Below are 26,734 nucleotides of genomic sequence, written 5' to 3'. Positions count from 1 at the left end.
TCTGCAGATGGGGACTGCAGCAAAGAAATTAAAAGACGCTTGCTCCTGGGGAGGAAAGCTATAGCGAATCTAGACAGCATCCTAAAAAGCAGAGACATCACCCTGCCAACAAAAGTGCATTTAGTCAAGGCTATGGTCTTCCCAGTTGCAATGTATGGCTGCGAAAGTTGGACCATAAGGAAGGCCGAGCGTCAAAGAATTGAGGCTTTTGAACTCTGGTGCTGGAGAAGACTCTTGCGAGTCCCTTGGACTGCAAGGCGAACAAACTGGCCAGTCCTAGAGGAGATCAGCCCTGACTGCTCCTTAGAAGGCCAGATCCTGAAGATGAAACTCAAATACTTTGGCCACCTCATGAGAAGGAAGGACTCCCTGGAGAAGAGCCTAATGCTGGGAGCGATCGAGTGCAAAAGAAAAAGGGGACAACAGAGAATGAGGTGGCTGGATGGAGTCACTGAAGCAGTAGGTGCAAACTTAAATGGACTCCAGGGAATGGTAGAGGACAGGAAGGCCTGGAGTATCATTGTCCATGGGGTCGCGATGGGTCGGACACGACTTCACGCCTAACAAAAACAAATCAAGTTCTGGATTGTTTTGATCTAGATCTCTGTGTGTGTGTGTGTCCCACTGTAGGCATAAATGTTTATATGTTATCCTATAAAATATAAAAATGAAAAAATGCAGTTTTCCTTTCACAACATTTTTGAAGTGACATAATACATTAATTCAGGTGGGCAGCTGTGATGGTCTGAAGCAGAAGAACAAAGTGTAAGTCCAGTGAAACCTTTAAGACCAACACAATTTAATTCTGGGTATGAGCTTTGTAACTACACTTCAGCTTGATGTACAGCTTGAATACAGGTGAACTTTACTCCATACCTATACATCTTGTATCCTTAAGTGACAGAGCATCTGTTTTACCTGCAGAAGGCTCCAGGTCAGTCCCTGGCATCTCCAGTTAAAAGGATCTGTTAGTAGGTAGTTTGAAAGACTTCCACCTGGGACCTTGGAGAGCTCCTGCCAGCAGAATAGGCAATACTGACCTCCCTGCAGAAAGCAAGCAGGGCAATTCAAATATTAGCAGGTGGACTATAATCAACTTTGGATTGATTCAGTATAGGACAGCTTCAGTACACATTTGCAAACAAGCATCTTGCTTGGGAAATTCTCTTACAAACACAGATGAATCCAAACCATGAGAATAACAGCATCAGGCTTTTTACATGAAAAGTAAAACCTTGTGCATTACAGAAAAGCACAAAGCCGTTAAATGTTTAAGGGTGGCGCTTGGGTTGGAGGAAAGGAGGACAGCTGTAGACTCTGCATGGCAGTGCCTTGAAGGCATTCTGTGTGCAGAGGGACAGATGCTGACAGCCTGACTCTGGGGTTATTCTAAGGAGAGCATTTGCATGCATAGAAGTGGAAGCTCAATTTACACAACAGGAGTATTACAAGCAAATATGCCCATTCAAATGTTCAAGAACAAATACAGTTCTTATCCAATTTGAACTTTATACTCAGCTGTAATATTTTATAATAATAACAACATTATTTCTAATACTTTCTTGTTTCCCTTTCCTTCCTTGTTGTCTTAGCCATCCATAGTTTGCCAGGATCATAAAAGTACTGGATTTAATCCAAAACAGTGTGTCATGAAATGATTCTAAGTAATGTTCATTAAGACTTTATTTAAAGTAGTCCTTTAAATGTAATACTGTTTTTCTGAAATCTTCACATCTCCAAATATTTCTCCAGATAGGAAGAATGCTCTGTGACACAAATTCCTATAAAATAGCAGCTGCTAGGCTCAGTACTCCCTGCGTGCACAACCACAACTCACAGTCCAATAGATTGCTAATTTGTAAATGGTGGCGGGGTTGGGGGGAATTTGCATGTGAGAGGGGTAGACAAAACTGGATAAATAATTCATAAACTCCTACTAGCAGATTGAAGACCCTGGCTCATTGAAGCAGCTGCAAGTACATGTGAATTATAGGCTGTGCCCTTTCCCCCAACAATAAGGTTCTGTATTCAATTAGATTGATTGATTTTGATTGATGCTTTATTGATTTGTTTAGAGCCTCTTGTGGCGCAGAGTGGTAAGGCAGCAGTCTGAAAGTTCTGCCCATGAGGCTGGGAGTTCAATCCCAGCAGCCGGCTCAAGGTTGACTCAGCCTTCCATCCTTCCGAGGTCGGTAAAATGAGTACCCAGCTTGCTGGGGGGTAAACAGTAATGACTGGGGAAGGCACTGGCAAACCACCCCGTATTGAGTCTGCCATGAAAACGCTGGAGGGCGTCACCCCAAGAGTCAGACATGACCCGGTGCTTGCACAGGAGATACCTTTACCTTTACCTTTATTCAATTAGAGTTAGGCTTGCCGTTGTGATTTGGGCATTATACCTGTCCCTTAAGCTTAAACGTATTGAGGGAATATGTCATTGGTGCCCTCTGCCACCAGGGAGAACTTTAGTTTGGCTTCACCAAAGGTAGGAATAAAGACACTTGCAGAGAAATAGGACAGGTGGCACTATCCTTTCACCCTCCCCTTTTTATTTTTCACCCTATACAGATATGGTTTCTAAACTAGTAGCAAATCTACATACCATTTATTTAGTAGATGGAGCCAAAATACTATAGTTTGTGCCTTGAGTAACTTTTGCTGCAATTCTTTTCTCTCTGGTTGAGATACATGCTTCATCCATTTCAAACAAATGCAGTACGTTCAAGTGAAACATTTCTGAAATACTTATTATTATTTGTATTTTTGGCATACACTGCTGGGTGCTTGTGCTCAGCCCTGTTTATTCAAATGGTAAATCAATGTGTGGCCCTTCTGAACGCAAAAGGAAGATTGAATGCATCTTCCATACAGGACACTATGGGTCAGAGTCAAAAGCATCTCATTTTGGATGTGGAAGCAATCCTACCTCCATAAGGAGAATTAGGTGTTGCCAAACTTTGAGGAGAGCTTGGAGTTCTCCAGGAATTACACATGGAGAGGGTGAACTCTATAGCATCATATCCTTGCTGAGTTGCACTCCATGCCCAAAGCATTTTATCTGTTTGGTCTTCAGAGACCTAATCCTTGGTGATCCACCAGAAAATTCACCCTAAGTAGAATTGAAGTTGTTCTTGGTTAGGGATATTCCAGGAGTATTGGTCTGAACTCCCTGAATTGAAAAGGTATCCATGTAACAAATTAACTGGTTATTTCCAGTCTAATAAGAAATTCTGATCTTACAGTCAATGTACATTACTGATTTGCCTTGTGTATCTGCTAATATGTTAATGTTTTGTTAACATTATCCTTTTAAAAAGATTTACAACCATGCCATACAGAGTATTTCTGTAGTGTACATTTTAATTACCATTTTTGCAGTTACACAAAGCAGGTTTGTAATGTCTTCCTGTTGTATTATACAGTCATGACTCGCCCCAAAAAATTTTAAAAAGCAATTATTTAAGTGGCCCTTACAGTTTTTTTAAAGGAATTACTGCTGTTATGATTCACAGCAGAAAGTCAAATGAACTCTTAAAATGCTTTAAAATGCTTTAAATAGACAAAACTGGATAAATAATTCATAAACTCCTACTAGCAGATTGAAGACCCTGGCTCATTGAAGCAGCTGCAAGTACATGTGAATTATAGGCTGTGCCCTTTCCCCCAACAATAAGGTTCTGTATTCAATTAGATTGATTGATTCTGATTGATGCTTTATTGATTTGTTTAGAGCCTCTTGTGGCGCAGAGTGGTAAGGCAGCAGTCTGAAAGTTCTGCCCATGAGGCTGGGAGTTCAATCCCAGCAGCCGGCTCAAGGTTGACTCAGCCTTCCATCCTTCCGAGGTCGGTAAAATGAGTACCCAGCTTGCTGGGGGGTAAACAGTAATGACTGGGGAAGGCACTGGCAAACCACCCCGTATTGAGTCTGCCATGAAAACGCTGGAGGGCGTCACCCCAAGAGTCAGACATGACCCGGTGCTTGCACAGGAGATACCTTTACCTTTACCTTTATTCAATTAGAGTTAGGCTTGCCGTTGTGATTTGGGCATTATACCTGTCCCTTAAGCTTAAACGTATTGAGGGAATATGTCATTGGTGCCCTCTGCCACCAGGGAGAACTTTAGTTTGGCTTCACCAAAGGTAGGAATAAAGACACTTGCAGAGAAATAGGACAGGTGGCACTATCCTTTCACCCTCCCCTTTTTATTTTTCACCCTATACAGATATGGTTTCTAAACTAGTAGCAAATCTACATACCATTTATTTAGTAGATGGAGCCAAAATACTATAGTTTGTGCCTTGAGTAACTTTTGCTGCAATTCTTTTCTCTCTGGTTGAGATACATGCTTCATCCATTTCAAACAAATGCAGTACGTTCAAGTGAAACATTTCTGAAATTATTTTTGAAATTATTTGAAATTATTATTTGTATTTTTGGCATACACTGCTGGGTGCTTGTGCTCAGCCCTGTTTATTCAAATGGTAAATCAATGTGTGGCCCTTCTGAACGCAAAAGGAAGATTGAATGCATCTTCCATACAGGACACTATGGGTCAGAGTCAAAAGCATCTCATTTTGGATGTGGAAGCAATCCTACCTCCATAAGGAGAATTAGGTGTTGCCAAACTTTGAGGAGAGCTTGGAGTTCTCCAGGAATTACACATGGAGAGGGTGAACTCTATAGCATCATATCCTTGCTGAGTTGCACTCCATGCCCAAAGCATTTTATCTGTTTGGTCTTCAGAGACCTAATCCTTGGTGATCCACCAGAAAATTCACCCTAAGTAGAATTGAAGTTGTTCTTGGTTAGGGATATTCCAGGAGTATTGGTCTGAACTCCCTGAATTGAAAAGGTATCCATGTAACAAATTAACTGGTTATTTCCAGTCTAATAAGAAATTCTGATCTTACAGTCAATGTACATTACTGATTTGCCTTGTGTATCTGCTAATATGTTAATGTTTTGTTAACATTATCCTTTTAAAAAGATTTACAACCATGCCATACAGAGTATTTCTGTAGTGTACATTTTAATTACCATTTTTGCAGTTACACAAAGCAGGTTTGTAATGTCTTCCTGTTGTATTATACAGTCATGACTCGCCCCAAAAAATTTTAAAAAGCAATTATTTAAGTGGCCCTTACAGTTTTTTTAAAGGAATTACTGCTGTTATGATTCACAGCAGAAAGTCAAATGAACTCTTAAAATGCTTTATTGACTTGTTTACAAGTCAATTAAGTGTTTATAAACTCAGCTATACTCCTTTTACTACTTATAAATCTAATTATTAAGTGTAAAAGTGTAATCTTTTCATTTTCCATATGCATATATGTACTCAGAAATAATGTAAACTAAATATATAGAGAGCTAAAGAGTTTAATTTTCATGGACCTTAACATTAATTAACTGGGCTGTTTTCCAATTGACTTAGAAATTTCCCTTGATACACATCGACACATAAAAAATGGCTGGAAAATTTACATTGCACTATTTGTTTATACCAGTTTGGCTGCCAAGAACTGTGTCCATGACTATCATGGCAATCTAATTAAATATCTAGGAATCAAACAACTGGACATGAGTCAAGGCAAGCTCAGCATTAAATTGCAAATTTTAGCTCAGCCATTTAATCAATAGCAACTAGTTTTCGCAAACTCATAAGCCTGATGACTTGGTTAGACATACTGTGTAACAGATGTCCAACATACATCCGTGAGCGTTAATCATAAACATGATGACTTTGTTTGGCATAGAGCTTGCTATGGAGAGTTTGTCAGTTCCAGCAACCTGCTTGCTTGCTAGCAGTGAATGGAAAAGTACTCTAAAATGTATAAGCTCTCTTTTGTAGCCCATGATAGAAAGACTTGGAGAACCACTGTTCATCTGCTTTCTGTGATTCATCAGGTTGGTCCTTTGTTCCACTAATTTGTATCAAGTTGAGACTACATGATAAAGAATTACCAAGGCCTGATAAGATTCTTCTCATATTAATTCTTCTGTCTTAACAACTGGTGCTATTCAGATCTAAGCTACACATTGAATAAATGGCAATAATTTGTTCAGTGACAGTAGCCTTCTTTAAGATAATAAAACATGTTTATTGTTCATCTGTTGAAGTAATTGTGCATATCTGACAATCACTTTAGTTTCTTCTTTAAAAACATTACTTGTAAGTGCTAATTCTCTGACATACAAAGATGGCATTTGTTCCACTGTTAGTCCATGAGCGAATTACTAAAGAAGAAAAATGTATCTCAATGACAATTTCAGCCTTGAAAAAGAACATTTGTAACCATGGTTCAGCTAGCTTGCTGATAGATTTCTTCTTAATGTAATCTTTAATGCTATCTTGCTATAGGTTAGATGTGCAGATATATATTACAATTATATACTATTTGCAATAAAAACTGAATTTTATTTATAAGAAGTACCATTTTAACCACAACACACTAGCCTGGAAATGGATTACTTTGAAGGGTGCACAAATTTCCTAGAAGGGGAGGGACATGAACTTTAAGTCAAGTTTTATACTTCTGTAATTAATCCAATTGAACTGTGAGACAGATGAAGAAAGCTATGAGGCTATTTAAATTGTATGTAAAACGTAACTGTATTTACATAGAAATTTTCATTTATAATGAGCATAGGGTTCTTCTTTAAGATGTGAATGATATTACATAGGAAACATTATATGATAAAAGATATATGAATGATTGCCACAGTCATGATATTTAGAAGATTTTTTTTAAACTGTGGTTAAATAATGTAAGTACCAAAAACAGAATTTGGAAAGATTTAACAGAACAGTTACAAATAAATACAGAAGGCAGTGCAAACCAAAGCTTGTTCACTCAGAAGTAAGTCTTATTGAGCTTAGTGGCTCTTACTATCTACTAAGTGTTCTTGTGTTTGAAGCCTTAGATTAAAAGCACATAGGGGAAAAAATCTCACCTTGTAATCTTCAAAAATGATGGACTGCTGAATCTTTATCAGATGAAAAAATTGGGTTGGGGATTGTATTTCAAATAGGAATTTATAAACACAAACTGATGTCAAGCCTGCAAGGTATACTGCTATTGTATTTTCAAAGTGTGTCATTTCTGTTGATCAGAAGACCACCCACTGATTAAATATGACATTGTAGAGCTGAGAGTGCAGTGAAACAGGAAGTATTATTCTCTCCTGGGGTGATAGTTTTTCTCTCATAAAAGGAAGAAGTAGCTTCTCTAATAAAATGAGATTTTTATCCTAGGAATAAAAGAAACTGAAATCGGAGCAACAGCTAACTCCCATGTAACTGTCTCCAAGCCGGGGAAGGAGACGTGGCGTGGTTTAGGACCCAGAGAGCTTCTGCAGGCGGTAGTGGTGTAGATCACTGGGAGACTCTAAAAGGGTCCAGTTTTAATTCTGTCTCTAATCTCTGCAACAGCCGCGCTTTCTACGGCAGTTCCAGGTTGAGCTGATTCTGCTGGTGATTTTTGTATTTTTCGCTCTCGATCCCGGCAGACAGGCAGGGCGGAAGGGGAGGGGGGACAATGTCCCCAGCTCCTTCGCAATGGAAACCCTAGAGGAAAAAGTGGCTTCGGATGCTCAAGCCTGAGAGCTCGGGATAAAGAGGTGCTCAAAAATGAAGACGCTGATGGTAAGTCAGTGGCAGGAACTAATGATCCCGGATCACCCCGGGGACTTGAAACGAAGCCACCAAGCTGACGTGGTGGCAAAATGCTGGAGGGAGGGCACCTTAGAGCCTTTCTACGGCTGGCTAGGGTCAGTTGCCCTCACTCGGATGTGGAGCTTGCCCAGTTTGTGGGCTTCTTTTTGGCTAGCGGGGCTCAAACCTGCAGGCAACTTTCGCCCCGTCATTAATGCATGTGCGATGGAGCGGGGTGTGTGTGTGTGTGTGTGAGAGAGAGAGAGAGACGGAGACAGAGAAGGAGCGCAGCAGGCGGGGTGGCGAAGCCGACCTGCTTCGGGGGAGGGGGGGGGCGAAAGTCTGCGGGCACCAATTCCTGCCAGTCGTTCCAGACGCACAAGCCCAATCTCCGCGAGGCAAGAAGGAGCCGATAAAAGGACTAGGGGGGAGGGGAGGAGGTCCGGGGCCTCGGAGGTGTCCGAACTAGGGCGAGAGGAGCAGCAGCAGCAGCAGCACTTTTCATCGGGCTCTTCGGCTGGGAAACTTGTGCCGACAGTCACTGGAGCCAGCCGCCCCGATTTCGGAGACGCCAGAACAGGGACAGGAGAGAGACCATTCCGCCTGGGAGCGTCCCAAAAGTCAAACTTGCGACGGCCGCGGACAGAAGGCCACCTCCTCCCAACCACGCGAGCCGGCAGAGGGCCGCACGAACCGCCCGCTCCGTCGCTGATGAAGCGCCTTCGCCCCCCTCCGCGCTCCCCGCGCCGGCGGTCTTGGCGCTCCTCCGGCCGCCCAGCGGCGGCGCTTGCCGGGCGGCGGCCGTGCGCGGGGGAGGAAGGCGACGGCGTCGCTCTGGGCTGAGCCGCGGCCGCTCGGACTGCCGCTCGCCTTTCCCCTCCCCCGCCCCGGGTGGCCTCGCCCCTCCCCCGTCTCTCAGCCTGTGTCTCCTTGTCCCCCTTGCAGCGACATGGGCTGGCTGTGTCTTTAGCGCTCACCACCATGTGCACTAGCTTGTTGCTCATGTACGGCAGCATCGGTGGGGGTGGCGGCGGCGGCGGCGGAGGAGGAGGCGGCGGCGGCGGCCAGAAAGAGCAAAGCCAGCAGCAGGTGGCAGCGGCGACAGCCGGCGTGGAAGCCCAGAGCCCGCGCCCCCCGGGCGGCAGCGGCCCACGACGCCTGCCGGGATTCCCCGCGCGCCCCCTGGAAGGCTACATCAGCGTCCTCGACCACAAGGTGAGTCAGGCTACCTGGAGGAGGTGGGCGAGCTGGGCCCTGACATGCATGGGTCTGCGCTGGACTTCTTGCCCCAGAGCTGTCCACCCGGTGGCTGGACTGGAAAACGACTCTCCATCTCAGGCTGATATTTTGCACTCCCTGTCTCTACTGCCTTTCCCTCAGAGCGCGGAGGGCAGAATGCCCCATAGAATTGTGCCATGGGGTCATGGCCTGCTTTAAAAGAAGCCCAGGTTATCAGTACCGAGATTCCTTTTTAAACAAATCACTCTGTCCCATGGGTTTTCAGAGAACACCACCCTTCTTCCATTCCTAGTTCATTCTGAGTATGTCAGCTGTTGGGTGTTTCAGAACAACTTTGAGATAAGGTTTTTATCTTGTAGGGCTTTCTATTTCTCTCTCTCTCTCTTTTTTTTTGAGAGGGAGAAAGAGAGAGTGCACACACTCCAATAAGTGTTGAATCAGATAGCTCTGATTGCTCTGAGAAGTTACTTACAGAAAGTGACCCAGATCTCAAGCAGGCACTTCCCAACTGGAGTTCTGTCTGTGCCTGACATCTTCTGCCACCTAGTAGGTCATAGTCTGTCACTCTGGTTTCTGCAGTTCTGTAGACTCCAGTTGTGAGGGTTCCTGTAATCAGTTATACCTTTAAGTTTTCTGGTGCATGTGGAGAATGTCTCTCCAAGGTGTAGAGGGGGAATGGATATCTAGAATCCTTGCACAGCGTCTGAAGCTGAAGTGTTTGCTTGTTTGGATGAATTCAAAACTGCACTGTGTTCCAAGTAAAATTATTATCTCTCAAAAGGATACTGTCAAAATATGATGGTTACCATTTTAATATGGTGTATACTAATGCAAGAAATGTGAGATGAATTTATCTTCTGAGTAGATAAGGATAAAACATTTACAGAAACAAATGACAAAGCCTCCCTGTGTGGCTTCCTTGCCTCTTTGGGGACAAACATTCTTTCCCCTATGTGCTAGCTTTTGTCCAGCAGGGATCTCCTTTATTGATTATATATATTATTATGTATTTAGGATTATTCCAACATGTAACCTTGAGTTTAAGTCTGTAGTTGTTCCACCAAGGGAAAGCTAGAACATATGCCTTTTCCGTAAGTTTCAGTTGGTTCTGAAAAAACACATAAACAAAAGTAGGTGATATTGACAATAGGCATTGTATTGTGTAGCAGTCTACACTGTGGTCTCTTCTTAAGTTAAAAAATCACAAATTTGCATCATTGGTTACTGAATATGATATGGATTTAATTTGTTTGTTTTAAAGAACTCATTGAATACACATACTTATCTATGGTGCAAAGTTGTTTTCTGTTGCCCCAGTGGGTTGGACCAGAACCAATGAATTGAAATTAATTCAAAAGAATTTTTGGCTAAACATCTGGAAGCAGTTCCTGACAGAATGGTTCCTCAGTGGAACAGGCTTCCTTGGATTCTCCTTCTTTGGAAGTTTTTAAGCAGAGGCTGGATAGCCATCTAACAGAAATGCTGATTTTATGAACTTAGGCAGATTGTGAGTGGGTGGGCAGGAAGGGATGCATCAGTATTCATCTCTTTGGCCCTTCCTTACATACCCATTGAACTGCTAATCACCACTGTGGGATGGTTCATGAATTTCCTCCAGACCAGGCTGGATTCTGGAAATTTTGAGTGGGGGATCACTTGAGAATGAAACTGGGGTTACTGTGGTTGGGCAGGTTCCTGCATTGTGCATGGGGTTAGCCTAGATGAGCCTGGTGGTCTCTTCCAACTCTATGATTCTATGATCTTGAAGTGAATTATTTTCAAATTAACATATTTCAAGTTGGTATTTAAGAGTGAGGAGGCTCGAGGCGAGTTGGACAGTGTTGGCTAATCAGTGGTACCACCTGAGGTTACTGCCTGGCTTTCCATCACGCTCGTCTTGACTCCTGAGAGTTCAGGAAGCCTTAGAGAGTATGTGTGGCTTGCAGTGCTGTGATTCAGAATGCTTGGGGAATGGGAGTTGGCCTCTCTGGGGTTGGAGCAGGTATCAGAGGAAAGAGTTGGGACAATGAGAATTGCTGCCACTCCAAATCTGTCACCTGAGGCCATCATCTCCCTTTAACTCATTATAAAGTCAGACCCTGTGGAAACTGTGAACCTTCACCTGATCATTATTTCATGATCAGCAGTCTCCCTATCAAAGCATCCTACATGATTCAGATTCAGCTGATAGTGCTGGTTAAAATGCCAATATTAGTTATCTGCAAGTTAGTATATTCTTTGTAACTGGTATAACAAAGAGGTCTGTACTATACTTAAGCACAAAAATAATAAAATAATTTGTTTATCCCCAAATGTATTCTCTCTCTTGCAACTAATACCTGTTCTGCCTTTGAGTGCGACAATAAAAATGAGACTTTATACAGGTACAACTGAAGATAAACTGTGAAGTACCAAAGGGTCTGTATTTTGAAAACAAAACCATACAAATAAGACTTCTGGAAATTACATATTTTGAATACTTTCCAATGTCCAACATACAACATTTAAATGGATCCCACTGTTGCCTGTGTATATATGAAAAATGGATTGGAAAGCAGTAGAGTTAATTAAGTGTTTGATGAAGAGTCATTCTGCAAATAGTTCTATATCTGTATAATCTCCAGTATAGATGAATATAGTCTGGAACATAATTACTTTGTGTAAATGGTGCAGTGAGAGAGAATGTTACTGGTATTTGAAGGGAAAGAAATGTCCATGTATTCAGTTCTCTACAGACAGAGCAAATATAGTTGGAAATTGATTGAGAGTTATATTCTGACAAGTGGTGTGTTACTAAGTGATTGGTGACATCATATACTACAAAGCAGTTGTAAGCTTCATATGAGACCTTGAAGAAAGTGAATTTGCAAATGTTTGCTCTCAAAAGGGGATCTGTGTTCAAGAGATTTAATATCAATTAATGGAACCTCTGTTTTATAGCAGATCCACAAGGGGGAGGCTTTAGTCCAGAAAAAACTTTTTTGTGGGGGTAGTGGGGGGGATAGACCCTTTGGATGATTACAGAACAGGTGGCAGTTTAACAACTCAAAAGTCATGGGTAGAGGAAACCCAGCGCTCTCAGAGGTACTCTGGTAATTTTAAAGGGCTACATAACTTACCTATTATTGTTTGTATATGTCTAGAATAGTGAGCAAGGCATATAGTAGTCATGTGGTTGTTTTGATGGGAACTTCCAGAGTGGTTCTCTGGAGTAAATGCCATTGTAGAAGAGTGGTTTATACATACATATTGGAATCCTATGGAAATTTTATTTATTTATGCTTATATTTATCAACTGCCATTCCTGAAAAGTAAGCTCGTGGTGATTCACAATGAGGTCCACAAAGACCATTACAATAAAAACATAAAATCACATAAAACACAAACAACAATAGCCATCAACAGTAATGGTGGAAGAACGATTTCCTTCTCCTCCTCCCCTCCCCCCGGCCAATGACAAGAGGCTCCAGAGTCCACAGAAAAACCACCATCACCCTCAGGAAAGATGGCCATGCACAAATGACAGGCATGTACCTCCACCAGTCCTATACAGGGAGGGGCCAGATCTCCTTAGCCTGGCCTCAACCAAATGCCTGGCAGAAGAGCTCCATCTTGCAGGCCGTGTGGAACCCTGACAGCTCCATCTGGGCCCTCAACTCTTCCGGGAGTTCATTCCACCAGGTCAGGGCCAGGACTGAAAAAGTTCTGGGCATGGTTGAGCCCAGGCAAACCTCCCGGGTCCAGGGACAACAAGCAGGTTCATGCCCGCAGAGTGCAAAGCCTTGTGAGGGGGATAAGGAGACAAGCGGTCCATCAGATAAGCAGGACCCAGGCCATAGATGGCCTTAAAGGTAAGAACCAAAGCCTTGACCCTGATCCTGAAGCCAGTTGGTAACCAATGTAGCTGCCTCAGCATAGGCAGGATATGGGTCCTCCAAGATGATCTCGTGAGGATCCTAGCAGCCGCATTTTGCACCATCTGCAATTTCCAGGTCAGAGACAAGGGAAGGCCCACATACAACAAGTTACAGAAGTCTAGCCTGGATGTGACCTTTGCATGAATCACCATGGCCAAGTGATCTGGAGACAGGTAGGGTGCTAGTATCCTAGCTTTGTGCAGATGGTAAAATGCCACATGGGCTACCTTTGTGATCTGAGCCTCCATAGATAGGGAGGCATCAAAGCTCACCCCCAAGTTCCTGGCCATAGGCACAGATGTAAGCTGCGCCCCAGGCAGGGGAGACACACTTCTTGCCCCCTTCTACCCCAGCCACAGGAACTCCATCTTGGAGGGGTTGAGTTTCAGGCGATTCTGCCTGAGCCATCCAGACACTGCTTCCAAACATCTAGCAAATGTTTTTTTTTTGGGGGGGGGGGGAGTCTGGCCGGCCATCCATCAGGAGATACAGTGGTGTGTCACCCATATACTGGTGGCAACCTAGCCCCAGAACCCATACCAACTGTGCCAGAGGGTGCTTATAGATGTTAAAAAATGTGTTGGGGGGAGCGCAAAGGGCCTGACAATTCTTCCCCCACTGCCACCCTCTTGTGTCTGGTTCTGGAGGAAGGAGATTAGCCATTGCAAAGCTGTTCCCCTAATCCCTACCCTGCCGAAGCGGTGGGCTAACAATTCGTGGTGAATACAGATCTCTGTCAAATTATTACATGTTATATGAGTTGCACACAGGATCATATTGTAGTGGGTGACTCTGGATCAAGGTAACTGAGACTTGTTCAGAATAATTTGCATAACGGACAGTGGCAATTAAAATCCTATTAAAACTTTATAGTTTCAAATGTATGATTAATTAATTACTAAATTAAACAGTTGGTATTAAAATTATTTCTTCAGACTTGAAGAATAAATCAAAATGATACAAATTATATTTATATTCAGCCCATCCTACAGTGAAGCCAAATGACTGAAACAATTGGTAGAGGGCTTTTGGGGTTCTAAATTAGTCATGTAACCTGGCAGAGGGTTGTATTAATGTGGGCTATAGGGCAGGGACATGGGTGGTCATGGCATTGTACGCACAGCTATTTCACTTCTGGAGAAAATCTCAATGTAGCATGGGATAGCTCTAGGAGTCAATAGAAATCTATGGTAAAATCATAGTTTCCCTCAGAAATGACTTAGCAGTATGCACAACATGAACTTAAATTCTCTATCAATAAGCCCTGCAGGCAGGGGGCCTCTCTCTATAGCATGTGGGCCAGCTAGGTACACTGTGAAGTGATGATGATATTATTTTATGTTGAGTCTGAGATCTGGTTTCTAAATGCACGCTCTGCTTTTTAAAATATCATTGCTAACCAATTTTGAAAATAATCATTGTTGTCATTGAATGGTTAGACATGCATGCTACCTACAACATACACCATTTCCATGAATCAGGCCCTGTACTGTTTCCAATGTTACAACAAAAATAGAGTCCAATAGCACCTTTCAGACTAACAAAGATCATTATTATTATTATTATTATTATTATTATTATTATTATTATTATTTCTATTGGACTCTATTTTGTTGTGCTACTTCAGACCAAAACGGCAACCCACTAGAATGTTTCCAATGTTGACTGTCTTGGTTTATTTTTATTATTATACCATTTTCCTACAGCAGCTTTATCTATTTTTCTCAGCTCAAGGAATTGCATTACTGTTTCATTTCATTTTGATTGTTCTTGTTTAAACTTTCAGTGTGCATTAAGTGATAACATTCTGTCTGTATTACAAAGCAATGGAACAAAGATAGAAAAAGATAGAAAATGGTACCTTTTGCTGCATGCTAGATTGCTGGTTTCTTTGCAAGCAACTGTCAGTCTTGCCTTGGCACCATTTCTGTTTCTAATCACTTGACGTACTTTATCCATTATTGTTGCTAACTATGTATCAATCAGATCAACATGTTATATACATGTGCTGTTTAAAATCTGTACTGTTATACACTTGCAAGGTTCTGCTTATTCTGCTTTCTTTATTGAAGCAATGCCACTGACTGTAAAAGGTCAGAATCTTCTTCAGTGAGGCAGCTCCTTGAAAGTGGTTAGGAGCCCAGGGTGCCATTTAATAATGACAATATGGTACTGCCAAATTGTACACATAGTAAAAAGATATTCTGAGATTAAGCAGCATAACTTCTTTTCAGGAGAAGTGATAGGATGATAGCAGTCCATGAAGCAAATGAACACATATAAGATTAAAAGTGTAGCATTAGATTAGTTAGACCTAATAACAGAAGGTGTTCCAGAAGTGCTATGTAAAGAACCTTATATTTCTCCTACTATGTGGTGAAAACTTCACTCAGTCTTTTGCTGTTCGCATTTTGAGATCTATTTACTCCTTCTTCTAGCATCTTAGTAACTTATGCCATCAAAAAGTCCAGTTATGCTATGTATGTGAACTAATTGTGTAGATATAGCTGTTCAGCCTCTGGCCATATCATACATCCAAGGCATGCTATTATATCCTACATAAATTCATAATCTGTGATGCGGCTTACTCATCACTTATACCTGCCTATGAGCCTGGGAACATCCTAGTTTATGAAAACGTAAAGATCAAAAGGTTTGAATTGCTTCAAAAAATTGACAACTCCACAAATGCATTGTAGTTGCAGAATATATATTTTGCATGATTATTAGCTAGATGTTCCTTCTTTTTATATACATCACAGGTAAGTGTTAAAGTGAATTAAGAGTGCAGAACTTGCTTTTAATGAGATAACTGAAATAGAATTTCTTGGTCACAATGAGCTTAAACTGGGTTCCTTTTGCCTTAACCTAGATTGCACTGCTGAATAACATGCAGTTAGTAGCATCTGTGAAACAAAGGTGGCAGTGATATTAAGAATCATGGTGTATTAATTTAACTCCTAATTATTATAATCAAGTCAGCCAAGCTTTGGTGCTGATATAAGCTGATGTGACAGCACAAAGGCCATTCTCAAGGTGAGAATAAGCATTGCACTGTCCTACACAATAACTTTTAATTTGCTTTTCTTCTGTATCTGCTTAGCAACATCATCTTATAAAATATTCTTAATATATGTAAAACCACCAGCACTTCACCTGTGTAATACAATAGTGGCCAGTGATTTTGTTTAAGATTGCATTGACAGTAGATTAGAGCTTTTTTCATCCCTAAGGAGAATTCCTTATTTTTTTTTCTCCGTTGTTGTTACTTTATTAGAACACCTGGGGAAATAGAAGTGGGACTGGTGAGGAGGAATGGGAAATTCTGCAAGCAAGTAGAAGAGACCAGGAGCCATCAGTGACCCCCACCCCCCGGGACACAAAGATAGCACTGTGGGCGGGTGAGCAGGGGAGACTAGAAACCAGCAAGTGGATTGCCCAGTGAGCAACTGAAACCTAGCATCTCCCGATGGCCAGGCTGCTTGAGGGAAGACCTCCTTCCCACCCATTCACATCTCACAAAGGACATGCTGGGCAGTTGAGGCTGTGAGGGGATTGCCTTCTTCCCATCTCCTCACATTTCCCAAGGGCCACTGGGTGGGGAAGGATGTGTGTTCCCCCAGCTGATCTAAGGAGAAGGAGAGTGGAGGAAAGCAGGGCCATGGGGAACTATTGTGAGCCCAGGTCCTATTAAGGAGAATGTAGAGGAAAAGCTTGCCTGGAACTCCCAGATGCACCAAGCCTCAGCTGGATAAAAGCTTAGCCCAGCCAAATGTTCAACAGGCAGAAGGACCTGACCAGCAGGAAGGAATGGAGCTGAAGATAAACCAGGGCTTAGATTTCAAAGTTGTTACAGGAGCTTTTCATTCCTCTGCCCAGCCTCCAGCTGAAGCTCCCTACCTTGTCAGCTCACTTGGCTCACCTGAGCCAGTTAAGATCTCAGTTATGTGCTGGAAGAGAGCTCCAGTCTGAAAGGCACCATACCATGTTAGCAAGACAGTTGCTGACTGCAGAAGACTGTGAGTCATGACAGAGTGAAGACTAAGAAGGTGCTGACAGCCTATATTAACTTGAGGCTGGAAGGCTTGGATTGCAGACACAATCTGTGATCCACTCCTTCTGCTGATGAACTTGGACTGCCTGTAGGAACCCTTGACTCACTGGACTGAGTTAAGGCATACATTGCATCCTGTGTGTCCCTAGGCATTCTGTTTTTGGAATCCTGATACTCTCTGTCTTCTTGGCAGCTTGACTGTGTTTTCCTCCAACAGATAACAGAAACCTAAGACCAACACAGGAGGCAAAGAAAGCAGCAGGCTTCTCTCCCTTACCTGAGGTAGATGGGGGGTGAGAAGAGGCTGAGGATGGGGCAGCTTAACACCAGCACCTCTTTTACCTGGCAAGCAGCAGGAAGCGGAAGAAGAGGACAGATGAGCCCCATGACTGGCCCTCATTGGCAGATTGAAATTTGAACTGATTGGTCCTCATTAGCAGTGTGCTTTCTCCTTATTGGTGACACACACCTGGAGAGGGCCAATCAGGTAGGGAGTGAGTTATCTGCATGCAACTTCAAATTTAGAATGTTTAGTGATTTTTAAATTTCAAAATGCCTTAAATGCCATTTAGGTTTTTAAAGTTAAAGCAAGCTCCCGGTTTGTAGGTTCTTTGGATGAGTCTATGGCCAAAGTATGGTACTGTGAAAGGGAGAACATCCAGAGTTCTTCAACAAAGAAGAAACCACATTATGAAGGTGGCTCAGTCAATAAAGGGAATGAGAAACATTGGGAAAATCTTGCCTCTCAGAGAGGGAAGTTGAACAGGGCATCATAACCACAAACAGTGATTTCCATGTATATTTCTGGTTCAGGTATTTTGCTTTGCAGACCCTTATTTTTATATAAAGTATAGGTTTTTTAGAAGATGGGTATCATCCTTGTATTGATGGATATTTTGTTAAAGGTGATGAAGCTGAAAGCAGAAAATGCACAGTATTAATGGCCTAAAAGGCTCAAGAGAACAATGTCTCACAACAAGCAAGGAATTGTGGCTATGCCTTGTTTTTTTCCGAGACTGTAGGAATTGTCTTGTCAGCCATGTCAAAGCAACCTCCAGTATATGTCAGTTCAAGCATGTTGCTAGTATACATTAGATATGCTGTGACTTTAATACTACAGAATAAATATTTTGTACCATTCCTTCTCTGCCTTATGTTAAATTTGAATATATTTTGCCCTTTGGTTATGGAAAGGTCAGACTCAGGAGTAGATGAAACCATTGTAATAACACTGGAAAGCACATTAGTTTTTGTGGTTTTCTCTAAGGGAAAATAAAATTCAGCACAGAAGAGAAGTGGAAAATGTATATATGAGAAACAGAGTTTACAGGGAAAGTGTTGTTCTTGGAGAATTGTTTTGTTAGAACAAATTATATATAAAGTACATGGTGCTTCCAAAGAGAGCATTTATCATTAGGAACATGCTTTCTTTCTAGTTCTCCACATAGTGATAAAACATTTCTTACTCTGCTACTTGGGGCTTACATATGTGTGAACTCCCGCCGCCCCTTTCTTCAGTTATCATTTTAGTCTGTGCATCTCAGGAACTAGTGAAGTATATGGTGTCTGATGGCTAAGAATTTGTTCAGACCTCTTAGTGATGCCGAGTTGAGGGTTGTACCTTTCCCTTGTATCTGAGAGCATATCCTGTTTTTTTGCTGACCAGAATATTCAGAATCCTTACATACAGCTCTTCTGTTAGATCTAGAGTATCTCTAATAGCACACAGATCTATCAGATTCATATTCCACCATGTCTTTGGAAACTCAGGGCGGATTATATTCTTGAGTCATACATAAAATCTTTAACCGCTCCTGCGGAGTGGATTAAATAAGGGAGTAAGGGCAAAAGGGGAGGAGATAGGGCGGGCTCTGTCCGGGATAAAAACTCTGTCTGGGATAAAAGTGCGGCTCCCTATTGGCTGGTTGGCCCAGCCTTGCCTTGCCCGGCCGGGGAGTTGCCGCTCAGAGGAAGAAGCCTTCCCCAGCGGTAAGTCCTCTGGCCAGCTTCCCCTCGCCCAGGGAGCCTTCTGCCGGGCCCTGGGACAGGCTCGCCTGCCCCTGGGCCCAGCAGAAGGCCACAAAGCCCACCCCCACCGTCCCGAGCCTTCTCCAGGCCCTGGGGCAGCCTCGCCTGTCCCTGGGCCTGGCGGTAGGCCGCAAAGCCTGCCGCCCCCTTCCCGAGCCTTCTGCCGGGCCCTGGGGCAGTCTCGCCTTCCCCTTGGCCCGGCGCTAGGCCGCAGAGCCTGCCGCCCCCTTCCCGAGCCTTCTGCCGGGCCCTGGGGCAGCCGAGCCTGCCCTTGGGCCCGGCAGTAGGCTGCAGAGCCTGCCGCCCCCTTCCCGAGCCTTCTGCCGGGCCCTGGGGCAGCCGAGCCTGCCCCTGGGCTCGGCAGTAGGCCGTAAAGTCCCCTTTCAGGCCACCTACCTTACTCTGTTCCTCCCTTCCTCCCAACATTCCTTTTATCCTTCCCTTCCTCCCAGCAATCCCTTTATCTTTCCCTTCCTCCCAGCATTCCTTTTGTCCTTCCCTTTTGTCCTTCCTCCCTCTCTCCTATCTGCCTTTTTCTGGCTACCTTTTTATCTCCCTCTTTTTCTGTCTCTATCTTCCTCCCTTTCTTTCTGTCTTTCTCTCTGTCTCTCTTTCTCCTTTTCCTCCTTCCTTCACCCCATCCCTCCACCCATCCACCATGCTAGGGCCCGCTGTATTTTGCCCACAGCGGGCTTAATATCTAGTCCCTATATAAAAGTCAAAACTACTAACAGTAGAAACAATCACATTGAAATGTTATACATTAAAATAATAAATATTAAATTTTACTGTAATGCTTCCTCTCATGGGGATGGGAGGGGGAGTCCTTCAGAAGCTGGAATGGAGGTTTCCAATCAGGTGAGGTTGGGCAGAGGCCAACAGTGTTAAAAGTTACTTCTGGTCTCAGCCATAGGCTTGGTTGATGCATGTATTTGTCACAGGGCTGTGAAATGGTGACTTTGTAGAAGAAGGCGGTAGCAAACCATCTCATCTTAATCACTTGCATTGAAAACACTTTGAGGTAACCAAAAGTCAGCTGTGAATTGATGGCACTTTATATACGCACACACACACATTTGTCACATCAAACACAACTATAAGAACCATTTTCTCTGTTCTAAGATGGTGCCTGCTATCCATTTTTTAAAATCTATAATTGAATTCAAATTAATTTTAGAGATTTTGCTAATTTTATTGGAGCTTGTTTTAAATCAATGGCTTTTAATTTATATACTCTGATTAATTGACTAAACATTTTAGTCCTAATGTAAACTTAATGAAATTGACATGTTTATTAACCTCTTGGTATTATATTTTTCATGTATCTTCTCCAGAGTAATGTGGATAGAAAGCAGCCCAAGAGGCTAGTGTTCATATTGTAACTTTAGCATGAACTAGACAGTACAGAAAATGACAGAAAGATGAATTCCCAGTTCTAATACGTAATGTTTCTCAACCAGTAGAGGAATGGCTTGTGCTAAATTTTCTCAGAATATATTCAACAAGATAATACATAATATGGTTCTATTTTTCTGTGGCCTCTAAGGCTTTGAGAGTTACATGGATGAGTTTGTTATATTGTATTAATATAATATTAAGTAAAAACAGCATTTTAAAGTATAATTCATAGTTTTAGCTTTTTTCTTGTTTTGGTAACCTTGGAAAATCTGTAACAGTTGGGAAAAGAAGATTAAAGCTACTTGAAAGCCTCCCATTTAAAGGAGGCCACATTAAATAGTCTCGAAAGTCCTTAATAGACAGTTCAAAATATTGTTCAGTGTAATGATGTGAAAACTATTGAAATCAGGTGTCTGACAACAGCTAAGATTTTTCCAAGGATTTATCTGAAATTGGGGCTTACATTTAGATCTAGATAGCCTTATTTTTCTGTAAACAGAAATATTCTTGTTATGGGAAACTATACAATGTTGTAATATTATTTTGCTATATTTTATCAGCTACGGATATAATAGTTACCATCTGTAACTTTTATAAGTTATACTTTTCCTGCCTTCAGAAACAAGAATACTTAACATTATATAATACTGGGTTACTGAAGTTGTTACTCCACACAGTAATGCATGTAAGATGTTTTATATGCCTTTAGGATAAAGTTAAGCTTCTTTTTCAAGCATGTTACTATGGCAAGAGCATTAATCTTTTGCTGTCACAGCCTAGCTTGCTGTGGTTTTAAGTCTCAGAAAGTGTAAGTGCAAATAAATTTTTAAAAAATCAGCCTCTCAGATAATTATGTTTTGTTAATTTTACTTTCCTAAGAAGGCAGGACTTTATACTTTCCCCCCATCAATTTGCAACCAACTTGAAACTATAGGATTTTCAAGGCAAGAGATGTTTAGAGATGGTTTGCCATTGCCCTCCTTTGCATAACGACTCTGGACTCCCTCATATACTAGCCAGAGCCGATCATGCTTAGCTTCCAAGATCCATCTGGAGCTAGCCTCGGCTACCCAGGTCAAGGTACATATACTTACTGCTTCATAATTGTTTTATGGCTCTGTGTTTTAAATTCTAAAAGTATGTGAAAATGAGATGTACAGTTGGACCTATTCCACACTGACGGCACCACTGGGTGTTTGGGCCAGGGCAGGTTGCCACACCTCTTCCTGGGACAGGCGGGGGAGCATTTTCTCCACTGTACCTAGTCCACCCTGGATTCTGTGCCTCCAGATGAGGCAGCCAGGGCAGCAAGTTTCTGCTGTGCTGTGGGGCAATTGGGGCTAATTTTGATTTTTAAAAAAGGGGTATAAAAAAATACCCAGGTGGCTACATTATGCTGTGCAGTGTGGTGAAGCCACCTGGGTAATTTTTTATCCCTTCTGGGATGCCGTAGTCACAGCCATGGGTGGGAATGAGCACCTGACATTCTGACTTTTCCCTTCCCCAAAGCCCAGGCCTGACATAGACCCCATCAACACCTGGGGCACAAAAGGGAATGCGGATATGTCTAATGAATCTAATAAATGAATTATATCCATGTTCCCTTGCCCTAGGACAAACAAGGGATGTCCCTGGCCCACCCATGACATCATGTGGTACCAGGAATTTGCCCCATCACTGGATGAGCGGTTAGGCGGGACACATTCCTAGTGTGAAAAAGGTCAGGGGGATAGGAAAATCATAACACGTTCTGCTTTTCCCTAAGAGTTATCTCTAGTATGTTCATATTTTATTACATCAATAATTACTCCTACTTTTTCTGTCCAAATGCACCTTATGTTGCTAAAAAAGAATGAAAAAAGCTTGATTTCTCATTCTATCTACCCTATTCCTTTTTGTAAAATAAAATCCTTTATTATTTTGTTAAGGAAGCCTCAGTGCCATTTTTGACAATGGTTAAAGGAAAGAGTGCTCATACAACTTACCCAAAAGTTCCAGGGGAAATGTAAGGCAAAAAACTAACAGACCAGAGAACATGTGGAAGATGGGGAATAAAATGAAGCAGTGTGGTACCAGAACCAATGCAGTAATGCCATGTAGAAAACTCCGTAGTTTTTCATGACCTACTAGTAGTTCCTTTAGGTCTCTGCATCTTGTTATTCCTTCTTATATATGGTTCCTCTATATTTTTGTGAAATGCCCCTGTGGGAGGAGTGTGTCCAGGGTGTCCGTGCTTGAATATGGGCCAATCAGGGTGTAGCCAGCTGGCTGCACCCTGATTGGGCCGGCCCCTACATTCACCCCACTCCCTAGCAGCCTCCCTCACAGGGTGCCTATAATGAGGAGATGAAGGGAAGGTGATTTTAAACTGCTTAGAGACATCTGAGTCCTGCTGGGTGACTCTGGGCCATTTCCAGTTCTCTCAGACCTCTCACAGCCCAACATCCCTCATAGGTTGTCCGTTGTGGGGAGATGAAGGGAAAAGGTGTTTGTAAACCGCTTTTTGACTCCTTTTGGTAGTAAACAGCGGGGTACAAAAATCCAGCTCTTTTTCTAAGGGGCAACAGTGAAAGAAGCATTTGGGCACATAACATTATATCTACAGGTTAAAAAAAATGGAGACAGAAGTAGCAGGGCCACAGAACTAGGAGGAAATGGTTACTATGTAATCTCCCCCTAAGAAGAGTCTCCAGTCTGATTTTCCCTTCACATATCTGAAGATATGGCTCTTGAAAGCTCATCTGTAACCACTATGTCACAATTCCCAAAGGTCAGTCCTCACCCACACCCAACTAACATTCCAAACCACAGGTTCTTGACACCCATCTCTCCACACCCACGTCCTCATTTGTCACCATGCCATCCCAACCCCCCCCCCCCCCCAACACACATATTCAACCTCATGCCCTTACAGACTGGACAACCCCTCCCCTTCCTCTTCCCAATTCCAAGCTCTCTTTATCTTAATCACTCTCTTCCTTTCTACCTCTTTTTCTCTTTGTTATTTCCCCCCTGCTAGCCCACGTTACATCAGCTGCAAGGGGTTTTAATTCTAGTTCATTTATATTTCCATTTCTTGGCCACCCGTCCTCACAAGTGGGCTCTGAGCGGCTCACAACATAAAGGTAAAGGTAAAGGTATCCCCTGTGCAAGCACCGAGTCATGTCTGACCCTTGGGGTGACGCCCTCTAGCGTTTTCATGGCAGACTCAATACGGGGTGGTTTGCCAGTGCCTTCCCCAGTCATGACCGTTTACCCCCCAGCAAGCTGGGTACTCATTTTACCGACCTCGGAAGGATGGAACGCTGAGTCAACCTTGAGCCGGCTGCTGGGATTGAACTCCCAGCCTTATGGGCAAAGCTTTCAGACGGCTGCCTTACCACTCTGCGCCACAAGAGGCTCACAACATACAATACACTAAATTCATCTTGTACCATAAAACAATTTAAAATTCTTAGCATACTGATTGCCACTTCCATAGCCCCCATGCCATTCTAATTGTGTTATCTTTAAGCATAACAGTGTTGTGCCCCGTTTTCTTACCCGGTTACCAATCAGGGAATTAGGGAAGGTCTCTGAAACATAGCACAGTTAATTGGACCAAGAACTGTGAGAACTTTGCTAGGGGCTCAGAGGGAATGCCGCACCAAACAAGGACAGTTGCTCATACTTATACATTTTAAGCTAATTACAAGCAGAAAACAGAGCTAGAAGCATGTACTAGATCTAATTACAAACATGAACCAGATGTATTATTACTTTCCTACTGCTGTGCTTTCATCATTTCTCTTCTTTCGACCTATTGACATTTCATCATCTATCTTCTATTGATACTTCTATCAAGTTTCTCCTAGCATCACACCTATCATAACATCATTATTTTTCCTGCATGTCATCCTGACAATTGAGGGATTTGTTTCTCATTAAGTTAATATTTCCTAAGGTCACCACCTTTAGACCTCTCCTGCTTCTAGGGTCATAGAATCATAGAATCATAGATTTGGAAGGGGCCATACAGGCCATCTAGTCCAACCCCCTGCTCAACGCAGGATTAGCCCTAAGCATCCTAAAGCATCCAAGAAAAGTGTGTATCCAACCTTTGCTTGAAGACTGCCAGTGAGGGGGAGCTCACCACCTCCTTAGGCAGCCTATTCCACTGCTGAGGGTCATGTCACACATGGCTTGGGGTGATCTATATCTATACCTATATTCTTTTTCTCCGGTAGGAAAAGGGGGCCCCTTGCTTCAAGACAGGCTAATATTCCAACAAAGTAAAATCTACTTAATATGGCATCTATAAACCCTATATTCTATAAGGCTGACATTCTAACATATATAAGAGTAATAAAAAAAGTTACAAAGTGTTTCTCATTGACAGTACATAGTATAATATCACAAAATGTTTTCCCCTTCAGTGTTACAAACATAGGTCATTCTTTCAAGCATTTGTTTGAACTCCATTCATTTCAGACCCTTGAACAGAATTTCACAGGCATGGGAAAGGCAAAATGGGAGAAGGGAAGAAATGGGAATGGCATGGGAAAAGGTGGGAGTCAGGGGGAAGGCCGGTAGCTGTTCTTGATTCATCCTGGCCTCAACTGGAGGACTGGTGGAAGAATGCCATTTTACAGGCCCTGCAGAATTTTGCTAGTTCTGTCAGGGCCTGGTTCCCGAAAAGGCCCTGGCTCTGGTTGAGACTAGTTGGATTTCTCTGGGCCCAGAAATCTCCAACAAGTTGGTATTGCTAGAGCATAATGCTCTTCCTTTATTTATCTCCAGCAATCTGGATGCTTTTCTGATGTGTTTCTTAGGCAACTCAAGTTTTCTTCAAGAGTAAGCCTTCCAGGTACTGGATTGCAACACTTACACGCATTCAGTGTTGTACCTTTCTCTCACATTTCCACAATATTTTCTGCAGAGATTGTTCATACATTTTAATCTGCTTGCAGACTGTTTTTCAGCAGAGTAATAACAAACTGCTGTAGCAGAAAGTAAGTGGCGTTGGGATAATAGCCTACTACTGAGGGACCATGGGATCCCAGCATTTTAGTACTTCAAACTAGTGCTGACTTTCAACCCTGGAGGTTTATTAAAAGGTCAGCGCTTTCCTTCATAAGCAACTGACCTTTCTCCTTGATTATCTTTGTGAATTGCTGCTGTCTTTGGGTTAATAGATCTTGGTAATCAAGGAGCTGAGACACAAGGGTCTAAAATGAAAATGACAGTTTGATTAGTTGTGCAGCAAATAAAACAAAAGAAAGCAGTGTTCATGTGTGCATACATGAAGAAGGGAATATAGCATTTTTGTATGAATATATTCAATTCATGTGGGATTTTATGGGAGATGGATATAATCTCTGCAACTAAGCACCATTATGTAGCAATTATCTTACTCGGATTTCAAATTTTAGGGTCAAAATATTCTATGCATTCAGTAAGGGATGTTCATCCCCGAGTTCTTTAGGGTTTATCTTCCTTACAAACCAAAGGAAAAGCTAAAGGTATTTGCATTCAGTTGGTTTTTGCTTGACGAAAAAAGAACAAAAATAAAAGTAAAAGCCTTTCTTCTGTATGAGGTACTCTTTTTAATCTCCTTATGATTTCTATGTTTTGCATGAGAAAACTATAACAAAAGGATAGAGAGAACAAAATATGCTGACTTTTTAAAAAATGTGGTGGTGGTGGTTTCCTTGTGGACTTTTCCTCCTTGAATGTAGGGGTATATGATAACAGTATGTATAGCTTTGGAGATCCAGATGTATCTTGGGTGACTTAAAAGATGGCAGTAGAAATAGCAGAAGAGCTCTTACTAAAACAGGAAGTCACTCAAAGATTGTGAGAATTGGACAAGAGAAAAAGGACTCTGGGTAAAATCCAAGTAGGTGACTGTCCTCATCTTATTTATCAATGATCATGTACACTATAGCTGATTAATGTTATTTGGCGCTTATAGTGGTGTGATAGGAGACCTGCAGTGAGACAAGCAACTTCTTAAGCAGAGCAAGTCTCACCTGCCAGTCTTTACACTTTGCTTTCCAGTGGTGTGGTATCATACCACAGGAGATTAGTTCTCACACCATGTGCAAAGGTGTCTGAATGACTCTAAATGACACTGGTATATCTGCTTTAAGTTTTGCTGTTCTTGCAGGTACTAAAAGCACAAGAGAAGTAAGGAGAGGGAGGTAAGGAAACAATATCATCTGTGTTTCTGTTCTTTAAAAAATTACATAGTTAGACTTACACATTCAAAGTGTGATAGATTCTGATTTATGTATGCGCAGGTGTAAGCAAGCTAATGCATGCTTAGATGTTTCTAATACTATTTACTCTCCCCTTCAGGTCCCATTTTTCAGCATTTAACTTTCATTTTCTGAGACCTCACATTAGGTTGGACTTAACATCCAAATAAATAAATACAATTTCTAAAGGGACTGTTGAGAAACAGC

General features: G+C 42.3%; 1 protein-coding gene and 1 long non-coding RNA gene across 2 annotated transcripts in view; one reads left to right on the top strand and one right to left on the bottom strand.

Moving 5' to 3' along the window:
* Positions 1-7,350: 7,350 nt before the first annotated feature.
* Positions 7,351-26,734, top strand: part of ST6GALNAC5 (ST6 N-acetylgalactosaminide alpha-2,6-sialyltransferase 5) — a 108,571-nt gene continuing 89,187 nt past the window's right edge. The window contains exons 1-2 of the mRNA XM_077333294.1: positions 7,351-7,643; positions 8,598-8,867. Of these exons, the coding sequence (XP_077189409.1) occupies positions 7,629-7,643; positions 8,598-8,867 (285 nt within the window). The 5' untranslated portion in view covers positions 7,351-7,628. The remainder of the gene's footprint in view (positions 7,644-8,597; positions 8,868-26,734) is intronic.
* Positions 9,599-26,734, bottom strand: part of LOC143836807 (uncharacterized) — a 37,886-nt gene continuing 20,750 nt past the window's right edge. The window contains exon 3 of the long non-coding RNA XR_013230755.1: positions 9,599-9,999. This is a non-coding gene — a long non-coding RNA (uncharacterized LOC143836807). The remainder of the gene's footprint in view (positions 10,000-26,734) is intronic.

The sequence above is a fragment of the Paroedura picta genome, chromosome 4 (assembly GCF_049243985.1).
Source record: "Paroedura picta isolate Pp20150507F chromosome 4, Ppicta_v3.0, whole genome shotgun sequence".
NCBI lineage: Eukaryota > Metazoa > Chordata > Lepidosauria > Squamata > Gekkonidae > Paroedura > Paroedura picta.
The sequence above is the reverse complement of the archived record's forward strand: the minus strand, read 5'-3'. Positions and strand labels throughout refer to the sequence as shown.